General features: G+C 43.2%; 1 protein-coding gene across 3 annotated transcripts; it reads right to left on the bottom strand.

Annotated features, from left to right (window-relative positions):
* Positions 1-15,032: 15,032 nt before the first annotated feature.
* On the bottom strand, positions 15,033-18,579 carry ARL4A (ADP ribosylation factor like GTPase 4A). Of its 3 annotated transcripts, none has more exons than XM_065583176.1 (2): positions 18,183-18,579; positions 15,033-17,785 (listed from the first exon to the last, which is right to left on the bottom strand). In XM_065583176.1, exon 2 carries the CDS (start codon positions 17,682-17,684, stop codon positions 17,082-17,084), a length of 603 nt encoding a protein of 200 aa, XP_065439248.1. In that variant the 5' UTR covers positions 17,685-17,785; positions 18,183-18,579; the 3' UTR covers positions 15,033-17,081. The 3 variants fall into 3 exon arrangements, with proteins under 3 accessions (XP_065439248.1, XP_005300637.1, XP_042712601.1); XM_005300580.4 differs by lacking the exon at positions 18,183-18,579 and adding an exon at positions 17,948-18,102; XM_042856667.2 differs by lacking the exon at positions 18,183-18,579 and adding an exon at positions 17,914-18,046.
* Positions 18,580-26,370: the final 7,791 nt, after the last annotated feature.

The following is a 26,370-nucleotide window of genomic DNA, read 5'->3' as shown; positions in this document are numbered from 1 at the left end:
GTCTTCTCGAGCTTTGTTGGGTTTAGCGGACAGAGTCACTAACCACACCTGCAGAATTGTTCTTCCTTTCTAGAGATAAGCAAAAGCAAACAACCCTTCTCCAAGACTCAAATGGTCCTTATCCTACTAATGCAGGATCTAAAGAGGCTTTCTTGATCATCCACTGAAAGCCCAGACATGGGCCCCTACAAACAACTGGTACCAACACCAGGACTCCAGTCCTATCCTGCGTAGATAGCCTCCTCCTTCATTTGTTAGCCCTCCCCAGATCGTCTGTGTCCTGCCTTCTCTTAGACCAGGGGTGGCCAGCCTGTGACTCTGGAGCCACATGCAGCTCTTCAGAGGTTAATATGTGGCTCCTTGTATAGGCACCGACTCCGGGGCTGGAGCAACTTTCCAACGTGCTGGGGGGGTGCTCACTGCTCAACCCCTGGCCCTGCCCCCACTCCATGCCTTCCCGCACCCTCCCCTGAGCCTGCCATGCCCTCACTCCTTGCCCTTCCCCCCCAGAGCCTCCTGCATGCCACAAAACAGCTGATCGGGAGGTGTGGGGAGGGAGGGGGAGGCACTGATCGGTGGGGCTGCCGGTGGGCGGGAGACGCTGAGAATGGAGGGGGGGAGCTGATGGGGGGCTGCTGACGTATTACTGTGGCTCTTTGGCAATGTACATTGGTAAATTCTGGCTCCTTCTCGGACTGAGGTTGGCCACCCCTGTCTTAGACCGTTTCTACAGACTCTCCCGAACTGAGTACTTCACAGCTAACTGGCAAGTTTTCCATCTGCCTTTCACAGGTCTCTCTTTGGCTACACTCAGGATGTTCTTGTATAGCTCTCCCATAATCACCTGACTCCCTGTTGTTCACAAGGTCTTTGGACTCTAAACCCCATGGATTGGGAGAAAACCAGGCACAGGTGTAGCTGGACTATCAAGCTAGACTCAATAACAGTATGTAAACAGGATTTAGATATTTACATTTTTTTAAATGGAACAAACCCTATTGATTTCAATAGAATCACACCCATTTACACCAGCTGAGAACCTGGCCCATGGTCGCTGCCCTAGATTTCTTACATTTCTAAATGTAGACACAATGTGACAAATGAAGGTATTAAGCAGTGAGGAGAGGATAAGGTGAGGAAGGACAGTGTAATAACAGTGACTCAGGTTAGGCATTTTCATGATTCAGTTGCTTTTTTAAAATAATATTAAATTGTGGCTATTGATTTATTTCTTGTGGGCATCGCAGAGGTGATGAGTTTTGATTAGGGAGTTCAATGACAAAAGAAGAATGATTCGGTAGACCAGAATTCAAAGAGACAAGGTGGGGGAGGTAATATCTTTTATTGGACCAATTTCTGTTGGTGAGAGAGACAAGCTTTGGAACTTACAAACAGTTCTTCTTCAGACCAGATCTGAAGAAGAGTGTAGTGTCAGCTCAAAAGTTTGTCTCCTTCACCAACAGAAGATGGTCCTGTGAAGGATATTACTTCACCCATCTTGTTTCTCTAATATCCTGAGAGTAACATGGCTACAACAACACAGCAGACAGAATTCAAAGGGTACTCTGGGCCAGATTGAAAGCCCAAGGAAGTCAATGGACATGTCTGTTGGCAGGTGGTGACATAGAAAATATAATTTTGCTAATCCCACAGGGAACAGGAGTAGGCTGTTTTAAAGTAGGAGAAAAGAGATGATGTGGAATGTTTGCTGTACAGTCCATATGCTGAGTATAAAATGGGGTGGGCTAGGTGAGTGTGGAGGAGGAGCCCGACACAACACATCCCTTCTCTTATAGCCTCTCTGTGACACTGCACCCCATATTCTTCATAGTGATATTATTATATGATTAGAGCATAGTTATGATGCATTTCATGTAAGATAAGTCATGTGAGGTGTCATTGGAAAAGTTATGATTTGCTGAATATGATTATCCTGTTTGTATCCATGAATCATTTTTGTATCTGCAGTTATGTATATTGACTAAGTGTCTGTATTTCAAATGTAGTTACACTGGGGTAATCCCACCTGGGGAGCCTTCCTGAGAATGCTACAGACAGCCTCCAAGTAATGGGTGCTATGACTCTACAAGGACATGTGACCAGACCACATATCTCTGGACTCCATCTTGGGATGTCAGTATTTTTTCACAGAGTGGTCTGGGAACCAAGCTTTGGGAACAAATGATTCCCGCCATATGTAAAAGCTATATAAGGCAGTGAGTGACATCATCTGTGGTTCTTTACTCCCCACACAAGAAGACTCCTGGAAATACCTGAAGAACAAAGACTGAACTGGGGGAACAAAGACTGAACTGAACCCAGGCTAAAAGGATTTCTAGCCTGTAAATGAAACACCTAAGGATTCCAAGCTGTAAAGCAAATGCAGCTTGTCCCTTAAGAATCTGCACCTGCTTGTATTATCTCTTAGGGTGAGAATCTGCTAATTCATATCCAATCTGTCTAGTATACTAGGCTTAGTTTGCATTTTTTATTTATTTGCTAGGTAATCTTCTTTGATGTGTTTGCTAGCCCTTATAATCACTTAAAATCTATCTTCTGTAGTTAATAAACTTGTTTTTATCTAAACCAGTGAGTTGGCGTGAAGTGTGTGGGAATCTTAGCTCAAGGGGCAAAGGCTGTTGCATATTCCTCTCCACATTGAGGGAGGGGGTGAACTCTATGAGCTTACCCTGTACAGTTCCCTGTGTAGCGCCAGATGGTATAATTTTGGATTTATACTCCAGTGCATGGGGAGCTGGGAGTTGCCTTGGCTGTGTAGCCTTCCTATGCAGGGGCTGGTCAGAGAGCCTGCATGTAACTGCAGGTGGGTGTGGCCCTACTTGTATGAAGTCTGGTGAAAGTGCAGGTTGGAGGGCTTTGCAGCTTGTCACAGCAGTACAGTAGAACCTCAGTTCCAGGTGGCACCTCAGGGAGAACCCGTCATGCTGTCTCACCCCACAAAGAAATACAGTGGCTTCCTTGTGCAGTCCTGTATGGAGGGTTAAAGTGAGTGGAAAGTGGGGGTGAACTGCTAGTGAATCAGAACAGGAAGGTTCCAATTCCTTGTGTACGGGTGTAAATGAGTGCACAAGGAGCAAGGCAGAAAAAATACAGGCCCATAATAGTAAGTCATTAATGCAGATTTCCATGTCACATGCACCTTTAAAGGGAAAAAAATCTTTTGTGCATGGGGAACACACACTAACCATACAAATTTTCACACAACTTCAAGGTTATTGTTGACTAGTGCTGAGCAAACCTCAAAAGGTTCTATGTTTCCACTGGTTTCAGATTCGTCTTCAAATTTCTTTGCTTTAAAAATCAGACTGGGAATCTCAACAGTGTCAGCTTTCTCACACAGTAAAACAATCATTTACATTTGTTTTATATTTTGCATCAGTATGTCTAGTAAAAAACGATAGGAAGGTAGTCATCAGTAGTCCTGCTGAAATTAATGAGGGTATATTTATACTCAAAATGCTACAGCAGCATAGCTGTACCTGCACCACGATAGCATTTTAGTGGACACTGACTGCAATGACAGGAGGGGTTCTCTCATCACTGCAGTTAATCCACCTCCCCAAGAGGCAGTAAGTTGGTAGTGTGACAGGTTGGATCACAGTAACCCCCTTGGGAGCTGCCACCTGATGTGCCAAGACTACTTCTATTCCTGTTTTCCCTGCCAGCTCAAGACTCCAGCACCCTGTCTTGCTGAGCGAGACACTCCCATCTGCTCCAACACAGACCCAGGGCAGGGCCAGCTCCAGGCACCAGCCTGGCAAGCAGGTGGTTGGGGCGGCTGCTCCGAAGGGGGGCGGCACATCCAGGTATTCGGCGGCAATTCGGGGGAAGGTCCCTCACTACCGCTTTTTTTTTTTTTTTTTTTTTTTTGGCTGCTTGGGGCGGCCAAAACTCTGGAGCCGGCCCTGACCCAGGGTCTGAATTACTTGCCCCAAAGTTGCAAGTTTACCTGAAAACAGCACAGAAGTGTGCTTGTCTTTAGCACTCAGATGCCCAACTGCCAATGGGGTCTAAACCCAAATGAATCCATTTTACCCTGTATAAAGCTTATACAGGGTAAACTCATAAATTGTTCGCCCTGTATAACACTGATAGAGAGATATGAACAGTTGTTTGCTCCCCCAGGTATTAACACATACTCTGAGTTAAGTAATAAGTAAAACGTGATTTTATTAACTTAACACTGTCTTCACTGGGGATTAGGCCAGCATGGCTAAATCTCTCAGGAGTGTGAAAAATCCACATCCCTGAGAGATGTAGCTATGCTGATGTACGTTTTCAGTGTAGACCTGCCCTGAAAGTACTTTCAGGAATAAGGCTACAAGCTGACCCACCCTGAAAATGAGTGATTTGCAAACATTAGCAGCTGCTATTTCAAACTTAAAAAAACATTTCCCAAGGGTTTCCACTAGGAACCATGTCTCATATGTTTTCATTTTAATAAACAAAGCTATTGTTAAGCTTTTAGGAGTACAACAAGCATTAAAAAACAGTCTGCTTCTTTTTTCATGTATTTACATTCCTAACAAATATATTTAATTAAAAGAAATTGTGGAAAAGCTCAAAATTAGCCCACAAGCACAGAACCTCTGTGCCAAGTTTCAAGGCAAGTGTGAAATTCCATGGTTTATTAGGTTATTAAGCTTCTGGAACAAGCATTTATATTTATAAAAGAAGTGTTGACATAACCCTAACTCTGAACAATGGCAATATCGCCATCATAATTTAGAGCTAAACTAGAACTGCTTGGTTCATGTGTAGTGTGAACAAGGTAAATACAAAATCAGGATAACCTTTGTCCGATTGATAATAAAGTAAAGCTAATCTGAAACACAGCACATTATTTCAAATGTTTTTTGTTTCAGTTAGTCAGACATTTGCAATTCACATTTGGAATTAAATGGTTTAAAATATGAATGCATTAATATTTTCAAATACATTAGTAACAATAAAATATAATAATACAAATAATATTTTAGTAGAGGAGCAATTCTTGAATGAATCCTATTATGGTGTATATGTATGTGTATGGTATGTTTACATGTATATAAAATCAAACGTGTAAGGATGCATATTTCTGAAAACAATACACTACTTGTGAATGTTTAGCAGTTGCAAGTGCCTTTATGGGCATTATCTGCCCTAGTTCCTGCTCTTATTTTTGGAAAGCAATCAGCTCTTCTTGAGAATTTAGCACCATGCTGAGCCACCCTGGGGCTTTCCATGGCCCAGCCCTTCACTTTTCATTATCATCTGTTAACAGCCACATCCTGTGCAGCCTGCTTCATTATAGCCAAAAGAGAGAGAACGGGGGACCTCTGAATCCTCAGGTTTGAAAGTACTGCACAACACTCCACTCTCCTGTACTGTACAAAATGAGCCACTCGTTTTAAACAAACTGAGCAATTTTTGTCACTAGCTGCTTCAAAAAAAACTTTGGGTAGATGCTGTTCTAACACAAGAACTTTGCTGATCACCAGTACCCAGAAATATTCATTTTCTAGGGCTAGAAGATCTTATATTCATTCCAATTTGCTTTAAATCCAAAACTATGCATAATGACAAGCATATTTTAACTGCTATCAATGAACATCTGTGGCCTAATTCTAGATGGAATTAGCAGCAGACTGTCATCATTCTGAATGGGTGATTATTATTCACTGACAAAATTAAAGTATATCAGCATTGCCAACTCTCACAATATTTGGTGTACTTTTTGTAGCCCTAGTTCCTGGAGTCAGGTGATTACATGACAAGCTCAGCTTTCATTTAAAAAATAAAAGCGAGAGTAAGTTTCTAGTCTTCATAGTTGTGGAGAACATACGAGATTCAAAAAACAGAAGCAAATAAAAAGAATCGAAAATGTATGATTTTTTAAATCTCATGCTTTTTAAGCCAATTACATGATTTTGGGGACCCTGACTCATGTGTTTTGATTTTTAATGCTTGTGGTTGGCAATATAGAAATAAACTAAAACTTCAAACCAGCTAGTAACCAGAACTTTATTAAATAATTTCTACCACTTTGGATTTCTATAGCATCTTTCATGTAGGGATCTCAAAGCACTTTTCAAACATGAATTTAAGCTTAACAGCATGCTGGGAGTAAAGTATTTCAATGATACTCATTTTACAGGTGGGTCAAGTGTGGCACAAAGGTTGAATCTGGCTTGTACAGGGTAATATAGCAGGTCAGTGGCGGACCAAGAATAAAATTCAAGTCTTGACTTCTAGTCCTCTGCTCTATAAGGAAGGAGGAGAAGATTGCTTTTGTTTTTTTAATTACTACAGCACACTAGGAGCCTTGTCTATACTGAGCCTTTTCTTCAAATCTCCTATCATTGCTGTAGTAACAATAGGAGCTATATTGTGGCCAAAAGGCCTAATGTGATCCTGGGATGCATAAACAGGGGAATCTCGAGTAGGAGTATAGAGGTTATTTTACTGTATATTTGGCATTGGTATGACCACTGCTGGAATACTGTGTCCAGTTCTGGTATCCACAATTCAAGAAGGATGTGAATAAACTGGAGTGAGTTCAAAGAAGAACCACAAGAGTGACTAAAGGATTAGAGAAAATGACTTATAGTGATGGATTTAAGGAGCTCAGTCTATTTACCCTAACAAAGAAAGGTTAAGGGGTGACTTGATTATAGACTTTAAGTACATACATGGGAAACACATATTTAATAACAGGTTCTTCAATCTAACAGAGAAAGGAATAACATGATCCCATGGCTGGAAGTTGAAGCTAGACAAATTCAGACTGGAAATAAGGTGCAAATTTTTAACAGTGAGAGTAATTAACCATTGGAACAATTTAGGATGGATAGTCGTGGAATCTCCATCATTGACAATTTTTCATTCAAGATTGGATGCATTTCTCAGAGATATGCTGTAGGAATTATTTTGGGGAAGTTCTAAGGGCTAGAGATCAGACTAGACAATCACAATGGTCCCTTCTGGCCTTGGAATCTATGAATTGTAAACTGTTTGCAGGCATCTGAATCGGTGTATTGGCTAGACCTCCTCTTAGCAGGATCATGTGATACAAAGGTATGAATGCTGGTGACTAGATTACATTAGTGCTCCCACCATTGTTACTGTATGTGGAGCTGCATTGGTGCTGTGGTAATCGAGGGAGAATTTCACAATTCACTGTAGGCACAGCCTGCAGGCCCAGAGTAACTCTGCTGATTTCATTGAGGCTACATCGGATATGATTTTGGCCCAATAAGTCTACTTTCCATAACAATTAGTAGATCAATAATTCTGCTGTGAGTAAACTCCAGCTCATTTATAAAGATACAGTATATTTAATACAGTGAGGGATATGTATCTCTGTCTGGCTAAAACAGAGAAGAAATACGTTTTATAAGCCAATCAGAATGCAGCTTTTTAGTAATATCATTTATCATGTAATATTATAACATCTACATTTAATATTTAGGGGTTTAGATAGGAAATTATTATAAAATAACCTTGTTAATCTCCTGCTTTGGAATTATAATATCTCAGTACTTATGTAGCAGCAGAAGACTATTAACTTATGCCAGTTTTATACTCCCCAGTTATCTTGATTAATTATACCTGTAAATTGATTTCAAGTTTTAAAACTCTTTTCCAGAAATGTTTCAGTGTTTATTTTTAACATTCCAGGTTGGGAAAAAATATTCAATATAAAATACTAAAAACAAAACAACTGATTAAAATTAGTGCCTATTTGCATTTTATTCACAATTATGAGGGGAAACACTGAGAAGAACATTGCATTAGCTGAGACATTCATTATATTCGCTAATGTTTTCTACAAAATCAAAGATTTCATTGAAAAACAGAGTCCCGCACTAGAAATATTTCCCATCATTGCTCATACAAATTGACAGTGCTTAAAATGATCTAAAAAAAGTGTGTGTGTGTGTGAGGGGTGTCTATCTATCTATCATAATCTGTTAGTAGAAGCTTTGCAAAGACAAGTGCTTTAAATGCAGCACTCAGTGACCTGGCTTTTTTTTCTTTTCTTTTTAATTTTGCCAGGTCTGTGATACTCCTCCACTCTAAGAACTGCAAGCTAAGTATGTTATTATCACATTGGGAGACCTCAAAGTCAATGTGTTATCAGCTGCTACAGGTATTTTAAACACCAGTCAATGTTATAAATACCAGCAGCCTCTGTAGACTAGGGCTTCCCATGTTGTAAAACACTGGTAGAGTTCAACTGATGCTAGCAACAGTGAGATATTTTTAGAAGACATCCCTATTGTAGACAAGGCCAAAGTGCTTTGGATTCCCTCGTCTCTCACATTAAGCCTGCTTTGCAAAAGACTGTCTCCAGCTAAATAGTAACAGCAGCAAAGGTGGAAACTGTCCTCTGCCTGATCCTATTAACTTGTGAACTCTCTTCACCTGAGCCCCATTCACCAGAATGTCAAAGCCTATTAAAGTTTGGCAGCCAAAGGGGAATGGGGGGAAAGAGGTGAAAATGATATGGTACCACAAGAATAAAGGTACCTGGATATTTATATGACTATGAGTCAAAAAACAAGTGATCAAAATTAATGTTATAGTTACTAAAAACTAAATGTAGGAATTTGATGTCAAAAAATTGACAAAACACATCATAATTGGGCTCTAATTTTACTACAAGAATTGTGTGGCAGCTACATTTTAGTAGCTGATTCAAAAGTTTAAAAAACTGAACTCAACAAATGAGAAAAAGCATCCTCATTAGTGCCTCGGGAAGGATTCGTTTAAATGGGCAGAAGCTTCTGCAGGTTCTAGAGGTCCCAAGAAGTTGGGGCATTCTTAGATCAAGCCAGCAAGACTGATCATATCAAAGCACTGGTTCCACAGGTTGGCGAAATGATGACAAATGCCTGGCATCTGCACATGCTTTTTCCCCCCTGGTTGAAAATTCACATTAACCAGATTGTTAAGCCACCATCTGCCCAGCCCAAAAGAAGGTGTTGTAGTGCTGTCATCTACTTCATCAGCTAATGGTGAAGAGACAGAAACTGCTCCTTTCCCAATGGTTATTCTCTGACAATGGATAAAAAGGAAAGCTACTGAGGGGGCAGAGTTGAATGGATTTCTCCCCTCCCATGGCAAAGTGTATGCTGCAGGAGAGTAACACATCAATGGTTCCAGCTATATATAGTTTCTATCCCTCTTTACTAAAACTCTGGGTACAGCATCACAGGATTTAAATGGACAAAAGTTCAAATCCTATTGCTCCTAGAATTAAAAAAAAAAAAAAAGTAACACCATTCTAAAACATTTATCAACACACTATACACTGTATTCCATGGTAGAGAATAGTCTGTCCTGCCAATCCGCACTCAATACAATATTTAAAGGTAAGATAAAAGATTTATACCTGTTGCAGAGTAATTAACTCACTGAGTTTTTTCTTTAATCTCTGGCATCTGATTTCTCCCTGACTAACCCTGCCTTTAGCTACCAAGGGCCACTTTTATCTTTCATGTTTAAAATATACATTTTTGTTTGATCAGAATGATGGGGTATTTTTATACTTGATGCAAAGATTTTAAGGACTCTGCCTTCAGTATACAACATAAAACACATACTAGTCAATGTACTTACAGAAACAGTGGAATTGCCAGACCAGATCATTTAGTCCAATATCCTTTTTCCAGCAGCCACCTCTATATGTGCTTCAAAAGAAGGTGCAAGTTTGCAGATGACACTAAACTGGGAGGAGTGGTAGATACACTGGAGGGTAGGAATAGGATACAGAGGGACCTAGACAAATTAGAGAATTAGGCCAAAAGAAATCTGATGAGATTCAACAAGGACAAATGCAGAGTCCTGCATTTAGGATGGAAGAATCCCATGCACTGCTACAGACTAGGGACTGAATGGCTAGTCAGCAGTTCTGCAGAAAAGCACCCTAGGGGTTACTGTGGACGAGAAGCTGGATATGAGTCAACAGTGTGCCTTTGTTGCCAAGAAAGCTAACGGCATTTTGGGCTGTATAAGTAGGGGGCATTGCCAGCAGATCAAGGGACGTGATCATTCCCCTCTATTCGACATTAGTGAGGCCTCACCTGGAGTACTGTGTCCAGTTTTGGGCCCCACACTACAAGAGGCTGTGGAAAAATTGGAAAGAGTCCAGTAGAGGGCAACAAAAATTATTAGAGGGCTGGAGCACATGACTTATGAGGAGAGGCTGAGGGAACTGTGATTGTTTAGTTTGCAGAAGAGAAGAATGAGGAGGGATTTGATAGCTGCTTTCAACTACTTGAAAGGGGGTTCCAAAGAGGATGGAGCTAGGCTGTTCTCAGTGGTGGCAGATGACAGAACAAGGAGTAATGGTTCCAAGTTGCAGTGCGGGAGGTTTAGGTTGGATATTAGGAAAAACTTTTTCACTAGGAGAGTGGTGAAGCACTGGAATGGGTTCCCTAGGGAGGTGGTGGAATCTCCTTCCTTAGAGGTTTTTAAGGTCAGGTTTGACAAAGCCCTGGCTGGGATGATTTAGTTGGGGATTGGTCCTGCTTTGAGCAGGGGGTTGGACTAGATGACCTCCTGAGGTCTCTTCCAACCCTGATATTCTATGATTGGCAACTAGAGAATAGTCTCCCTGAAAGGGAAATTTCTTCCTGATCACAGCGAGTTAATGCTTGGTTTATGTCCTGAAGTTGAGGGTTTATAGCCTTTATCAATTTTCTAATCTTTTGTTACTGTGATAATTGTTCATATATAATTTTACCTGAGGTAAGGATCTGTAAAATACAATGACATTGCTGGGTTTCCTACCCCTTAATTCACCCAATCTCCAATTTACTTCTAGGTATTATTTTTTATGGTTGTTTTTCAGTCAGGTCCTTACAAATTAATTAAGGCCAAGTGTTTCTCTTTTTAGCTTGCATCTGCTTTAGATAGAAGACTGAGGGCTTATCTACACTACAGACATTATGGCAGCACAGCTACAGTGCTGCACTTGTGCCACTGTAGTGCCATCATGTAGATGCTTGCTACAGTGACAAAAAGGGTTTTTCCATCACTGTGGTTAATCCATCCTCTCTGTCACCACCTAATCTGTCTACAACTGAATTGTTAATTGCATAGAGAGGCTCCTGTTTCCCTATACTTTTACTTCCTCCCACTCTCAGAGGTGAAGCTTAAGGGTGGGATCCACCAAGGGACTGACATTGCCGTGCTGAGCAGTCTGGCATCTAATTTCTTGGTGACTAGAAAAATCACAGGAATGACACTGCAATCCACAAGGCTGAATTAAGTGTTTAGGTTCCCTGTACAATCAACGTGATCCCCACAAGCCAGCTAGTGGCAGGAGCCACTTAAACTAGCCAATGGAGATGCTGGCCAGACAGGCATGTGCTAAGCCTCACCCCCCTCTCAAAGATAGACACCTAAATCTGGGCTGCAGGGAGGGCCAGAGCTCTGTTTAGCAATCCACAAGTAGGATCCCCTCTCCTGGAGTCAGGCAGTTTAAAGTGCCTAAGCTCTTTCTTGCCTTGCCTTGAGGCACACAAAGTGTCCAGAGGAGGTGTGGTAGTGCCACCACTGCCACCTTCTAACTTTTAGCCCAGTGGTTAGAGTACTCATGGGGGATGTGGGAGACCGAGGTTCAATTCCCCCCTCTCTAGCAGCAGAGGCAAAAGAATTTAAACAGGAGTCTCCACCAAACTTTAACCACGGACATGCTTTAATCACTGCAGTGTTGAATATTCTGATGGGGCCCCCCTCAATATCTCTTGGTGAAGCTGTGCCACTTCTAATGAATAATGAAAGAGTAAGTGGGCTATGGGAACTAGACCCGGGGTCTCCACCTCCCAGGTGGGTACCCTAACCATTGGACCAAAGAATAATTCCCAGCTCAATGACAATTTAAGCATTTGTCCATGATAGAACTATCCAGGGGCCTGAGAGTGTGCGAGAACGATTCTGTAGTTCAGTGTTTAGGGAAAGCACCTAGGAGGTGGGAGACCCCATATGCAACCCTTCTGCACCAATCACTCCTTAATTACTAGAACTTCAACAGGAGACACTGAGGAAGTCCGACATCAGCATATCACATAGCCCAGTGGCTAAAGCTCTCTCTTGAGAGGTGGGAGACCCTTATTCAAATTCTCTCCCCCTCTGGCGCACGGAGGTGGGAGTGAATTGAATCTGGGTCTCCTACATGCCAGGTGAGTTACAAGGTAGGCAGTGACAATTCTTCCTCCTCTGGCCAGACTTTGAATGGGAGCCAAACCCATAGGCAGACTGAGCACACCTGCTGGATTGGGCTCCAGCCACAATTTTAGGTGGCTTCCGCTGATTTGTGAATAGCTTTGGGGATTAAACAGGAAGATGGGGTGGGGGGAAAAGGAAGAGATACCATGTGTGAGGCAGTGCATGTGCCCAGAGGCTGAAACATAGGCACCTCTGAAATTTAGCCAGCGAGTTTAGGCACTGAGAGGGGTCAGCAGCAATTTTGTGGATCATAGTGGAGGGGGAAGGGGGAAACAGAGGGAGACCTGGTGCTTAAATCTGGGGTTTAGGCTCCTAAGTACATTTGTGGATCCCATTGTGAGTCTTGATTTGTTACATCAGTACACAGATAAAACCTGTAAACACACTTCTTATATTACAATACTATATACAAATACCAGGGACAGATATAAGAACTGTGTGTTGGCTTTTAGACCAGTGGTTTTCAAACTATTTTACTGGTGACCCCTTTTACATAGCAAGTCTCTCTCTCGCTCTCTCTAGGCATACACACACACACACTTTATATATTTAACACCATTATAAATGCTGGAGGCAAAGCAGGGTTTGGGGTAGAGGCTGACAGCTCACAACCCCCTGAGGGGTCCTGAGCCCCAGTTTGAGAGCCCATTTTAGACATTGTGTGTAGATAGCAATAAATACATATAGCTGTTGTTCAGTTGATACAAGGATTTTTATTTTACTGGGGGGATGGGGGAGGAATGATTTAGGTTACCAAACTGCAACCTCTCTTAAGTGTTGGTTTGCTGACGTGTATAGTGGCTAAAATTCAGAGTACTGAAAAACTGAATAGCCAATACATGTTCAATGCAACACTCAGCTTAATGCAAGGCCAGGACCTGCAATGTATCACAGCTCAACACTATTTGCTAGCTAAAACAGATATTAATTCATATACTTCTATGAAAAATAAAGTTTATGTAAAGTGAGCAAGCCCGTCTAATCAATTGAGCAACCCCACATTTTTGAAGATAAAACCTAAGAAATTAACAATTTCTTTGAGTGGGTCTCAAAGAGTTTGTTTTCTTTGTTCCTCGCCACAGTAACTGTTGATTTAAGTATAATTATCCTAGGAGATTCAAATAATGTAGGTAAAGTTACTGATGTAACTCATTCTCTTTGACACAGCTGCTCCAAGCAGTTTCACATTCCTAGGTATTTCCTAGTGTGTTTAAAATGTCCTTATATGAAATAGCTATTACCTTTATTAAACCAGTTTATAAAGTAACCTACATTAACAAAAGACATTTACCAAACATTTAATTTCTATAACAGTGGAGTAACTTGAACATAGAATTTAAACAAAAGTTTGTTTTAACTTTAGTTTATTTCAAATAAAGACTTCCTTACACATCCCAACTTCAGCTTACTGTAGAAATCATAGCTCTGGGTTGAAGCTTTCTTATGTCAAGTGATAACATTGCTCCCAGTCAACATTATGTAATACTACATTATAATAAGGGGAATAGTGATTCGTACATGAACAAGGCTACTTTATGAACAGCCAGGATCTCCTGCAGAAAGTATCTTACTGGACTCATTATGAGGCTCAAGATATAGTGTGCAACCATGTCCACATCCCACTGTTCTTCATAAAGTTACCAAGGAATAGGGAGCCAACAGGGAGTGCATTAACACTAGTGTTTCTTGATACAGTTAAGGGAAATAGGGTTGATCTTTCAAGCTAATGTACACTTAACTGCCATTGACAACATCATATAGTATCCTTATTCAGAAAAGGTCAGGTAGATAGGAAACAAAGAAGAGTGTCCACATGGCTTTGGGGCAAGATGCACAATCAGTTCCCCACAAAATTTACTTTACAAACTATTAAGCTCTCAGATGAAGCAGAGCATGTTCCACAGCATGCAACCCTCATTCATGAGCCATAAGACAGACTGGCATTTCAATGCCTCTTTGTACAATAGTAGTGTACAACCTGCTAATTAGGGCATGGAGTGGGGAGGGGAACTGGAGGTTTGCCAGTATAAGCCAAACTGGCCTCAGCCCTTTGGGGATAAAAAGGTACAACATAAAGATATTGAATCTGTTTTGGTGGGCAAAGATACACTACATTTGGAACAGTTTCATCCAAAAACTTCAAAGGTGAGGGATTTTTTATTTTTTAGAGCTGTTCTATGCTTCCAATTGTACAACTGTACCCACCTAATTTTGAAAAAAAAAAAAAAAAAAAAAAGTAGCCCTACGTGTTTCTCTGTCAAAACTGAATGATCTTGAAATCAGTATAGCGTACACAAGTGTTTGACAGCAATTATGGGGTACTTTGTATTGATACTCTCATTGAGATTTCCAAGTCAGTGCAAGGGATTTACTCATTCTCCATTAAAAAAATCAAGCAGCAGTATGGCTGAATCCTCTGCACTGCTTTGAAAATTTCATTCTACTTCTGTTTACAATGAAAAAGTACCCTTGTCTAGGTATGAAAAATGCAACATATTTCATCTACATAGTCAAAAAAACCCACCTTTCTAGCATAAGAAATGCTAAACCAAGTAAAAATGTTAGTCTCAGCTGATTAAAGGATTTAATACTACCATTGTAGTCTGTTAATACTGTATATGATTTCAGAGCTTTGAGCATTTGAGAGCTGCCCCAGCAAATTTGTATGTAACATGTAAATCTGTTCATGAGAAGGGAAGGTTTACAATACACATGACCACTGCACAAGGAGAGTAATGGCTATAGCTAGAAGCAAACAGTGTTCTGTTACAAACATATGGAACATAATACAAGTATGCTATTGATATTAAGTCTTTAATGAGATACCTGTGATTTATAACATTGTCACATTTACGAATCTCGCCACATTTATAAGAGTTTGATTTTCATGCAGATAGTTCTACTGCTATTGAGAGCGAGATTTGCACATAGAGGCCAACAAGAACACTTCACTGTAACTCAAGGAAGTCAAACACCTTCTCCCTGCAGACTTGTTTTGAGTTATGTTTATTGAGGTTTAAGAAGTTATCCACATTTCTATAAATATAGACATTACTGAGTAAGTGACTTTCAATGTCACTAGTGCAGGTACATATATATAACCAACATACAGAAGCTCCACTGGAAGCTACTTCAATTCTTTCAAAAGGACCAGGGTGTCATAAAAAAAAAAAAAAACCAACAACAAAAAAAACAGCTGTCACTTTCAATTATTGAAAACACTAAAGTGCATTTTTGGTTGCCTTCTGGACAAACAGCTGCTGGCTATGAAGTTTGATTTTATACAGATATCAATACTTTACGTTGATTGACATTCAGCTGTTATCCTCTTAATACATGGCAGTAGGTAAGAATGCAGTAACTTTGCTGGTTGAGTAAGAGGAAATGATTCTTGCATTGCTCCTTTAAGACTGATATTTCTAATGGAAGTTTCAAGATGATCTAACATTGTGTTTTACAGCACCACTAAAGTTAATCTTAAAATTCAGGCTCTAGTTTAGCCCTTTTCATTTGCTAATCAAGATGTCTAGACAACTGTTTGAAGTTCTGTACCAGTAAGAAAAATTAATCTCCCTTCTCATTAGACATACTGTCCTGCCCAGTTAATACTGTTTGCGTACTTTGTAAACAAGAACAGCTTAAACATAATTAGAGCAGAACACAGGCCATCTTTAAACTGTTTTCCCAGTGTCAAGTGTTTAAAGCTTCTTTACATTCCTAACCACAAGCACTACAAAAACTTTAATAAAAAAGGCTATATAGAAAGTGACCTAGCAGTATAAGTAACAAACCTGGGCATTTTTGCAGATACAAAAAGTGTGCTCTGTTGACTTTAGCTCTCTTTATATTTCATGATGATCAAGTTTTATTGCCATCATCATCTAAAGAGCCCAGAATGCTGCACTGCTAAAAGTCTTGGGAGACCTAAATCGCTGTATGCACCTCCTTTACTGCACCAACAAATTTACTTTTGTGTTGATAACTTGGGGATGTCAGAGTAACTTAATTTTTTGAACAGCAAACAAAATTTCTGGAACAAGTCTCCAAATGACATGAGTGTATTCTAAACCCAGTTAGCACTGTATAACAATGCATAGCTATTTCTAAGAAGACTACACACCAAATCATGCTACATGTTGGGAAAACTAATCCATGCTCTTGCATGTTGTGTACTTGTCTAACAAGTCTTATTTCCTCTACCAGTTGAAGAATCCACAGCACTGAAGTTTCAAGTATTAGAACTAAAAGTGATTCAACTTCAAAAGTGCCAAATTAAAAACATACCATATAGCCAAACTCTCTCATGGAAATCATTACCAAAGAAGATAAAAAACCCCAAGGCTCACAGCATCCTGAAATAATGGATTACTAATTCCATACACGTTGTTGAAATCAATATTTTTAAAGCTGTATATATTCACCTAAAACACTCCACTTACGAGCATAAGAAGTTTAAAAACACTGAACGCCTTCAATGCAAATTTCTTGTAAAAATGCACCCTCAAATATATGAATACAAACACCAAGCAAAAAAACTCTCATTTTATTTGGCTATTTAGATATCCAAGTCACATTTACCCACCCATATCTTTCCTGATAGCTTTATATTACTTTATAGGGCATCCAAAATAATACAGTGCCAGAAACCTTGGAAAAACTATTTTCTGTTTTTGCTTTTCAAAAGGTTCTGTGTCTGCACAACTTCCACAAGGCAAGGATGTGCAACTGATTGTTTAACATAACTAAGCTTTAACAGCATCCAAGCAAGCAGGTCAGGCTTTGGAAGCTGTTATGTCAAATTCTGACCATGAAACTACTCTAAGATAGAAGTGTGGAAACAGAACTCATCTCTTCTTTTTCTGCTGTCTCAACATTTTTCTTCGCTTAATTATCATATCATGTAGTTTTTCAAGTCCCTCTTTAAGTCCATCCCCTATGATCGCACAGGTAGGCTGCAGATGCCAGGGGGTAGAAGAGCTCAGCTCGCTCATTGCTAACATCTTCTCGATTTCTGAGAGAGAGAGGGAATTCCTCAGGTCCTGTTTGTTAGCCACTATAAGGACAGGCACGCCTTGATTTTCAGATATCCTAGTAATTTTATGAAGTTCTGTCTTGGCTTCCTCCATTCTTTCGATGTCGACAGAGTCCACCACAAACACGATGCCATCCGTGCACCTGGTGTAGGACTTCCACAGGGGCCTGAGCTTCTCCTGGCCTCCCACGTCCCAGAAGTGGAAGGTGACCGTTTTCGAGCTGCCCAGCGTCACTTTGATTTTCTCCGTGTTAAACCCCTTGGTAGGCACAGTGTTGACGAACTCGTTGAACTGCAGCCTGTAGAGCACAGTGGTCTTGCCCGCCGAGTCGAGCCCCAGGATCACGATGTGGAAGCACTGGAAGGAGGGCAGGCTGGAGAGGATCGGCGTCTGGTCCGAGAGCCCATTCCCCATCGCCGGCGGCGGGGGGACAGCGAGCCGCCGCCGCCGACACAGGCACAGCCGGGCTCCCCTCGGCCGCCGAGCCGCACTCACAGGCGCGCCGCGCTCAGACCCTGCCAACGACAAGAGAGGCGTTAGCCCCGGTGACTGACCGGCCGCCCCGCCCCGCCCCAGGCTGAGGGGAGCCGGGGACCTAGGTCCGCGCTCAACCCCACCACATGCCCCGAGCCCGCGCGCGCACCTCCCCCGGCTGGCGAAGCTAGCGCAGCCCGCACCTCACGCCGCTGGCGGCCCCATGTCTGCCCGAGCGCCCAGCACCGCAACAGCCACCAACTCGCCGCAACGCCGCCTCCTCAGCGTCTGCCGGAGTCCGAGGCAGAGCCTGCTCCTCCCAGCACAGACCAAACCCCGCCCCCTGCCCGCAGCGCGCCGCTCATTGGCTGCGGGGAGCTGCGGGGTGGGGAGTAAAGCGAGGGCCGCCTCCCATTGGCGCAGGCATCCGCCACTCACCAGGGGCCTCCGCGGCGCGTTCCCGTCCTCCCGGGTTTACACACGCGGGTGTGGGGCGGGGGCAGAGGAGAGGTCTGTACGTTATGCCCTCAAGGCAGAGCGCGCAGTGCACACTACGTCCCCCAGTCCGTCACCGCGGAACTCCAACGTAGCCACGCCCCCAACCTGCCCTCCTCGTGGGCGGTGGATGGAGCAACACCCCTCCCTGCTGCATAGCCCGGCACGTGCCCCAGCAGGAGGAGCCCCGCCCGCACCCCAAGAGCCCCGGATCTCCGTCCAGTCGGCAGCGACCGCCCTTCACCCAGGGCGGGGGACGGCACCTTTAAGCCGTAGAGACCCAGCGCTCTGTCGCCAGCAGCTACACCCAACACGGGAAGGGAGGGGGGCCGGTTAGCCTCCTTCCCTGGGACCCTGCCCCCTCCCGCCGTCCCCGCCTCCCTCGCCCTCAGGGAGAAGCGCGGAAATCCACCTCTGACCCACCAACTCCCGAGGGGGGCAGGGAGGGGTTTGAGGCTTCCCGCGCGCTCGCACACCCGGAACGTCATCGCCAATGGCCCCCCCATTGGCCCGGCCCACATCAGTCTCCTAGCAACCCGCTTCAAACGGCTCTGGCGCGTTCTTTTCCCCCTTGCGCCAACTCCTCCACCCTGTTGTGCTTGGGTCACGCCCTCTGCGCGAGCGCGGACCCCCCCATAGCGAGCGCCAGCCCAGCCACGTGGTCCCGAGGTAGGGGGCACGCGGTGCGCGCTGTTTGTGCTTCACGCCAGGTTCTGCGGCGAAGCTGCGGGCAGCGCCAGGCAGGTGTATCCGGAGTCCAGGGTGAGAACCTAGGCTCAGCTGGTAGCGCCTTGCCACCAGTGTGGGTGCTGGGCTCCCGCTGCTGCCCCCAGAGGTGACGAGTGGGGCGTGGCACATGGGGTCTCCTGGCCCCCCCTTTCTGCCGGGGTGGATATGGGAGGAGTTGGGGCTGAGAGGGACGTGCGTGGAAAAGGCACCGGCACCTACCGCTCCCAGGGCTGGCGGCACTGTTCTGCCGGAGGAGGAGCGGGGAAACCTGATTTACTTTTTCTAGACTCCTTGTTCCTCCTTTCCACCTTTTTCTCCGTTTTGCCTGACTCGTTTTCATAACTTGAATATCATCAGAGCTCCCTAATTCATTTAACTGTATACAGTACAAAAAACATTAATACCAAATCTCAGTTTTTTCTTAAGAAGATTATCGTCACCATCTTGTTTTCCATTTTTGATTCTACCTTTGCTGGTTGTTTGACCTTACAATTTAACCATTTTATTATAATGGGCAAAACAAAATAAAACACTAAGCATTGTTCCGTAATTTTGAAATCCACCGGATTATTTTTATGAGCTGAGTGGGTTCACATATTTAGAATTGAAAAGGAGTGAAATGAATGCATTTATTTAGATAACTTTTTAGTGAGGTTCTCTATTTTTATTCCATGTTTCAGATAGAGCACTATGAAGAGCAGATTTGAAACAGGTGCAAGCAAGAGACAGCAAAAACACCGGAGTGAAGCAGCAGCTAAGAGCTCAAAGCCAATAACTTCATTTCTCAAACCCTTGGAAAACACATTTTACCCAACAAACAATGCTCTAGATAAAACTCCGCAACTGCAATGGGTGATATTTCAATGCCAATACCTGAACATGAGGCCAGTAGTCAAGAAGGAAATGTGACAACAGTAACAGATGCAGCAGAAGATCCTGTGTACGATCAAGAAACTCAAGAGGAACGTGTAGATCTTATGCAGCAAGAGCAATTCATGAGTACTACAGGTTTGACTGTGACTGACATTGGAATTATTGACAAGAGCAATGCTGCCCAAATGCAATCTTTTCTTCAAATTACACCTCTACCCTGATATAACGCGACCTGATATACACGGGTTCGCATATAATGTGGTAAAGCAGCGCTCTGGGGGGGTGGGGCAGCACGCTCTGGCAGATCAGCCTGTCAGCGGGTCTGGTTCTGACACCTGTTCTGAGCGGCATGTTAAGAGTGCCGGGCCAGAGCCGAGGGGTGGATAAGGGACAGAAGGTCTTGGGGGGTGGTCAGGGGACAGGGAGCAAGGGGGGTTGGATGGTTCGGAGGTTCTGGAGGCAGGGCGGTCAGGGGATGGGGAACGGGGGCCTGTCGGGGCTGGGGTGTGGATAGGGGTTGGGGCAGTCAGGGGACAAGGAGCAGGGGTCTTAGATAGGGGGTGGGGTCTTGGTAGGGGTGGTTGGGGCGGGGGGGTCTCTGGAAGGGGTAGTCAGGGGACAAGAAGCAGGGGGGTTGAATGGGTCCGGGATTCTGAGGGGTCAGTCAGGGGGTGGGAAGTAGGTGGGGGCAGATAGGGGGCAGAGCCAGGCTGTTTAGGGAGGCACAGCCTTCCCTACCTGGCCCTCCATACAATTTTGAACCCTGATGTGGCCCTCGGGCCAAAAAATTTGCCCACCCATGCATTAGGCGTTCTCATCTCTCCCGCCTATTTTAATCTCGTTTCTAAATTGTGTGCAGTATTGGCTAAACTTAAGTTGTCTCGCTAGTTGTATTTTGTAAACATTGTAACTGTGCGCTGATACTTTCTAAACAAAACAAAAAAATTGTTTCCATTAATACGGTATTAAAATATCATTGACATGATGGCAAGTAGTTCACAGCTATGGAAACGAAAGGCATGGACAGTCAAAGAAAAATGGAAAGCTTTGGCCAGACTGAAATCAGGAATGAGCCAAGCAAAGGTCTCAAAAGAACTAGGTGTGGGGGAATCAGTATTAAGAGGGTGGATCAAAATTACAATCAATGCTAGTTGAACTGGATGAAAGTGAAAGCCTGGAAAGGAAGCACCTAAAAATTGCCCAGGATAACCAACTAGATAAATACTGCTCTATGTGGTTTACCCAAGAACGCTCTGACGGCACACTAATTTCTGGTGACATTATAAGGAAACAAGCGGAGAAATTGAAGAAGGATCTCGATTTTAGACGCTCGGGCGAGGACGCTTCTGCCCATCAAGGTAACAAATTTAAAGCTAGTAGTGGTTGGCTTAATCATTTTAAAAAACGTCATGGCATTTGGCAAGTATCAGAGGGGTAGCCGTGTTAACCTGGATCTGTAAAAAGCAACAAAGAGTCCTGTGGCACCTTATAGACTAACAGACATATTGGAGCATAAACTTTCGTGGGTGAATACCCACTTCGTTAGATGCCTGTAATGGAAATTTCCAGAGGTAGGTATAAATATGCAGGCAAGAATCAGTCTAGAGATAACGAGGTTAGTTCAATCAGGGAGGATGAGGCCCTATTCTAGCAGTTGAGTATGAACACCAAGGGAGGAGAAACTGCTTTTGTAGTTGGCTAGCCATTCACAGTCTTTGTTTAATCCTGAGCTGATGGCGTCATATTTGCAAATGAAGTGAAGTTCAGCAGTTTCTCTTTGAAGTCTGGTCCTGAAGTTTTTTTTGCTGCAGGATGGCTACCTTTAAATCTGCTATTGTGTGTCCAGGGAGGTCGAAGTGTTCTCCTACAGGTTTTTGTATATTGCCTTTCCTAATATCTGACTTGTGTCCATTTATCCTTTTACGTAGGGATTGTCCAGTTTGGCCGATGTACATAGCAGAGGGGCATTGCTGGCACGTGATGGCGTATATTAGAGTGGTGGATGTGCAGTTGAATGAAACGGTGATGTTGTGGCTGATCGGGTTAGGTCCTGTGATGATGTCGCTGGTGTAAATATGTGGGCTGAGTTGGCATCAAGGTTTGTTGCATGGATTGGTTCCTGAGTTACAGTTACTATGGTGCGGTGTGTGGTTGCTGGTGAGAATATGCTTAAGGTTGGTGGGTTGTCTGTGGGCAAGGACTGGCCTGCCTCCCAAGGCCTGTGAAAGCAAGGGATCGTTGTGCAGGGTGGTTTGTAGATCACTGGTGATGCGTTGGAGAGGTTTTAGCTGAGGACTGTAGATGATGGCCAGTGGAGTTCTGTTGGTTTCTTTCTTGGGCTTGTCTTGCAGCAGGAGGCTTCTGGGTACATGTCTGACTCTGTTAATTTGTTTCCTTATTTCCTCGTGCGGGTAGCGTAGTTTTGAGAATGCTTGGTGAAGATCTTGTAGGTGTTGGTCTCTGTCTGAGGGGTTGGAGCAAATGTGGTTGTACCTCAGCGCTTGGCTGTAGACGATGGATTGTGTGTTGTGTCAGAGATGGAAGCTGGAGGCATAAAGGTAGGCGTAGCGGTCGGTGAGTTTTCGGTATAGGGTGATGTTAACGTGACCGTCACTTATTTGTACCGTGGTGTCTTGGAAGTGGACCTTCCATGTAGATTGGTCCAGGCTGAGGTTGATGGTGGAGTGGAAGCTGTTGAAATCATGGTGGAATTCTTCCAGAGTCTCCTTCCCATGGGTCCAGATGATGAAGATGTCATCAATGTAGCATAGGTAGAGAAGGGGCGTGAGTGGACGAGAGCTGAGGAAGCGTTGTTCCAGGTCAGCCATAAAAATGTTGGCATATTGTGGGGCCATGCGGGTGCCCATAGCAGTGCCACTGGTCTGGAGGTATATATTGTCATCAAATTTGAAATAATTGTGCGTGAGGATAAAGTCACAGAGCTCAGCAACAAGTTGTGGTGTGGCATCATCAGGGATACTGTTCCTGACAGCTTGTATTCCATCTGTGTGTGGGATGTTTGTGTAGAGAGCCTCCACATCTATGGTGGCTAAGATGGTGTTTTCTGGAAGATCACCAATGCGTTGTAGTTTTCTCAGGAAGTCAGTGGTGTCAAGGAGATAGCTGGGAGTGCTAGTGGTGTAGGGTCTGAGTAGATATCCGGACAGTCCTTCAGTGAGAGTGCCAATTCCAGAGATGATGGGGCGTCCAGGATTTCCAGGTTTGTGGATCTTGGGTAGTAGATAGAATAACCCTGGTCGGGGCTCTAAGGGTATATTGATTTGTTCCTGTGTTAGTGTAGGGAGTGTCCTGAGTAGATGATGCAGTTTCTTAGTATATTCCTCAGTGGGATCTGAGGAAAGTGGTCTGTAGAATTTGGTATTTGGCAAGTCGCAATTTCATGAGAGACGCGCTCCGCAGACATAAAAGCTTGCAATGAAAACCCGCTAAAGTTACAAGAGATCATCATCGAGGCTGGCAATGCTCCGGAGCAAATCTATAATGCTGATGAAACCGGCTTATGTTACCGTATGCTCCCAGATACAACACTTGCTTCGAGCACCGAAGAACAAAAGGCCGAAGGTTTTAAGGTGATAAAAGCTCTGCAGCGTGGGGCACGGGTCACTTGCTGGAGGATTCCCTGCACCTTGTGGTCTTTAAACCACAATTTGAGGACTTCAGTAACTCAGACATAGGTTAGGGGTTGGTTACAGGAGTGGGTGGGTGAGATTCTGTGGCTTGCATTGTGCAGGAGGTCAGAGTAGATGATCATCATGGTCCCTTCTGACCTTAAAGTCTATGAATCAAAAAGAGAGAGACAGACAATACTTTTCTGCGTGAATAAAACCAGTTCACATAAACTTAAACCTCTGTGCATAGGCAAATCCAGGTCACCTAGGGCTTTCCACCATAAGAACATGGATTCGCTTTCATTCATTTATCACCATTCAAAAAAATGCCTCGATGACATTGGATATTTTCGAGGAATGGTTTAAGAAATATTTTGTACCAGCTGTCCGGAGCCACCTACGCAGACAAAACCTGGAACCAAAGGCATTGCTCCTACTTGACAACTGTCCCGCCCACTCCCCAGTTGAGACCTTAACCAGCAAAGATGGGAAGATAAAGGTGAGCTACCTTTCTAAGAACACGACGTCCAAAATACAGCCCCTCGATCAAGGCATTATAGCCACATTTAAAATGAACTATCGTAAAGCCTTAGTAAATAAAATTGTTGAGGACAACAGTAGCATAACGGATGTAATCAAGAAATTGAATTTGCTGGATGAATTTGCGAGACAGCCTGGCTAGGAATCACTCCGTCGATGATAGAGAAATGTTGGCATTGTGTCTCAAAAGTGCTTTTGTCACTGAAAGCGACGACAATCAAGATGAGGAAGAAGATGAAGATGAGAACAACTTTGAAGGTTTTACGGAAGAAGAGGCCATGGAGGCAGAACAAGTCTACAGGGAACTTATGGCTCAAAGTGGGATAGCTGATGTTCAAGAGTGGATGGAGGTGGATGCTATGTGTCCAACCTATTGAATGACTTACAGATGTAGATATAATTCATAATGATGCCCCTCAAACCACCTGGTGCCTCAGAAAATGTGTCTAACCCTGAGGATAGTGACAAAGAACCCTTGGAGCCACCGCCCAAAGCTGCTGATGCGGTTGTAGGGTTAGAGATTGGTCTTAAGTGGCTAGAAAGCCAAGATGTGGATAGACTGCAAATACTGCAGTTAAAATCCATAATTGACCTGGTGAAGAAAGCGGCTCGCAGTAACATGAAGCAACAAAGTACATCTCTACTCCAATATAACGTGTCCCGATATAACACGAATTCGGATATAATGCGGTAAAGCAGTGCTCCGGCGGGGCGGGGCTGCGCACTCCGGTGGATCAAAGCAAGTTCGATATAATGCGGTTTCACCTATAACGTGGTAAGATTTTTTGGCTCCTGAGGACAGCGTTATATCGGGGTAGAGGTGTAGTTGTTTTGAAATTACAAGTAACATTCCATAAGATGCTGATAATTATGCTTTCCCTACTCATATGCTGACAAAAGCTCTTCCAAATGGTGAGACCTTTACAAGAGACTGGTTATGTTGGATTACAGAAAAACAATCTCTGTACTGTGCACCCTGCTTCATTTTGAACAAAAGTGCTGCAAATGCATCAGTTCTCTCTGATCAATCAGGATGGAGCATCAACAGAGGTTGGAGGAAGTTGAAAGACTGAATGCCATCACATGAGAGTTCAATGTCACACAAAGAAAACTATGTTGCATGGAAATCAGCCAGTAGGGCAGCATCAGCTGGAAGTTCAGTTGAGTATTTACTCTTGACTGAACTCTCTATAGAAACTAATAACTGGAAGAAACTTCTTGAGCGCATCCTAAATGTCATCCTTTTTTTTTTTTTTTTTTTTTCTGAGCAGGGATTGGCTTTCTTTGGTTCCAATCAACATATTGATGATTGTGCAAATGGAAACTTTCTAGGCATAGTTCAAATATGACCCACTTTTATCAGAGCATGTTAAACGTGTTCAAGAATTGCAAGAGAATCAAAAGCACATGCAAGTCCATTATCTACTCTCCGCACACATACAAAACGAGTTTATTGAGCTATGTGTATCATTCCTACAAACAACAATTCTTGATGAGATTTGAAATGCTAAGTATTTTTCAATCATTGTTGATGCCACTACAGATTGTTCTCACAGGGAACATACTACTATGGTTATTTGATATGTTAAGGTTGTAGAGAGCTCAAAATTTTCACTTGAAGAAAGGTTTATTTTGTTTGATAATTTCACAAGAAAAACTGGAAAATAAATTGCTGCTCGAGTACTAGCAATTCTAGAAGGTCAGATTTTTCAAGTCTGCATTGGTCAAGCCTATGGATCTAATATGTCTGGGAAGTACAAAAGTGTACAAGCAGTTCTGCTTGAGTATAATTCAAACTGTATTTTCTCCAGCTGTGGAAACCACACACTAAACCTTGTAGGTGTTGACTGTGCTGAATCATGCAAGGAGACACTTACTTTAGAACTGTTCAGCAAATGTACAATCTTTTCAGTAGTAGTACATAAAGGTAGGAAATTCTGAAGCAATATCTTTCTGTTTCACTGCATGGGATGTCCAAAACTAGATGGTCTGCAGGGATTGATGGTGTTCAACCAGTTCCGCAGCATTTGAGTTCAGTGAGAAAGGCTTTAAATGAGCTTGAATCTCTCAATTTCACTGCACAGGCTAAAACTGAACTTCAGTCTATTCAGAAGCACATGTCCAAATTTGAATGCATTCTGATGTCATCTTTGTGGATGAAGTTACTTACAATGATCCACCAAACTAATCTGGTAATTGAAGAACACAATGCTACACTTAATGTTGAGAGGGATAACATTGATAGTCTTATCGATGACATTCAACAGTTTCATGAACAGTGGGATGCGATCCTGACTGACGCCAAATTAGTAGTACAGAATATTGGCATTTCATCTGAGTTCTCCACCAGTTGCAACTTA

The sequence above is a fragment of the Chrysemys picta genome, chromosome 2 (assembly GCF_011386835.1).
Source record: "Chrysemys picta bellii isolate R12L10 chromosome 2, ASM1138683v2, whole genome shotgun sequence".
Taxonomy (NCBI): Eukaryota; Metazoa; Chordata; order Testudines; family Emydidae; genus Chrysemys; species Chrysemys picta.
This window is presented reverse-complemented; position numbering and strand designations above follow the sequence as displayed.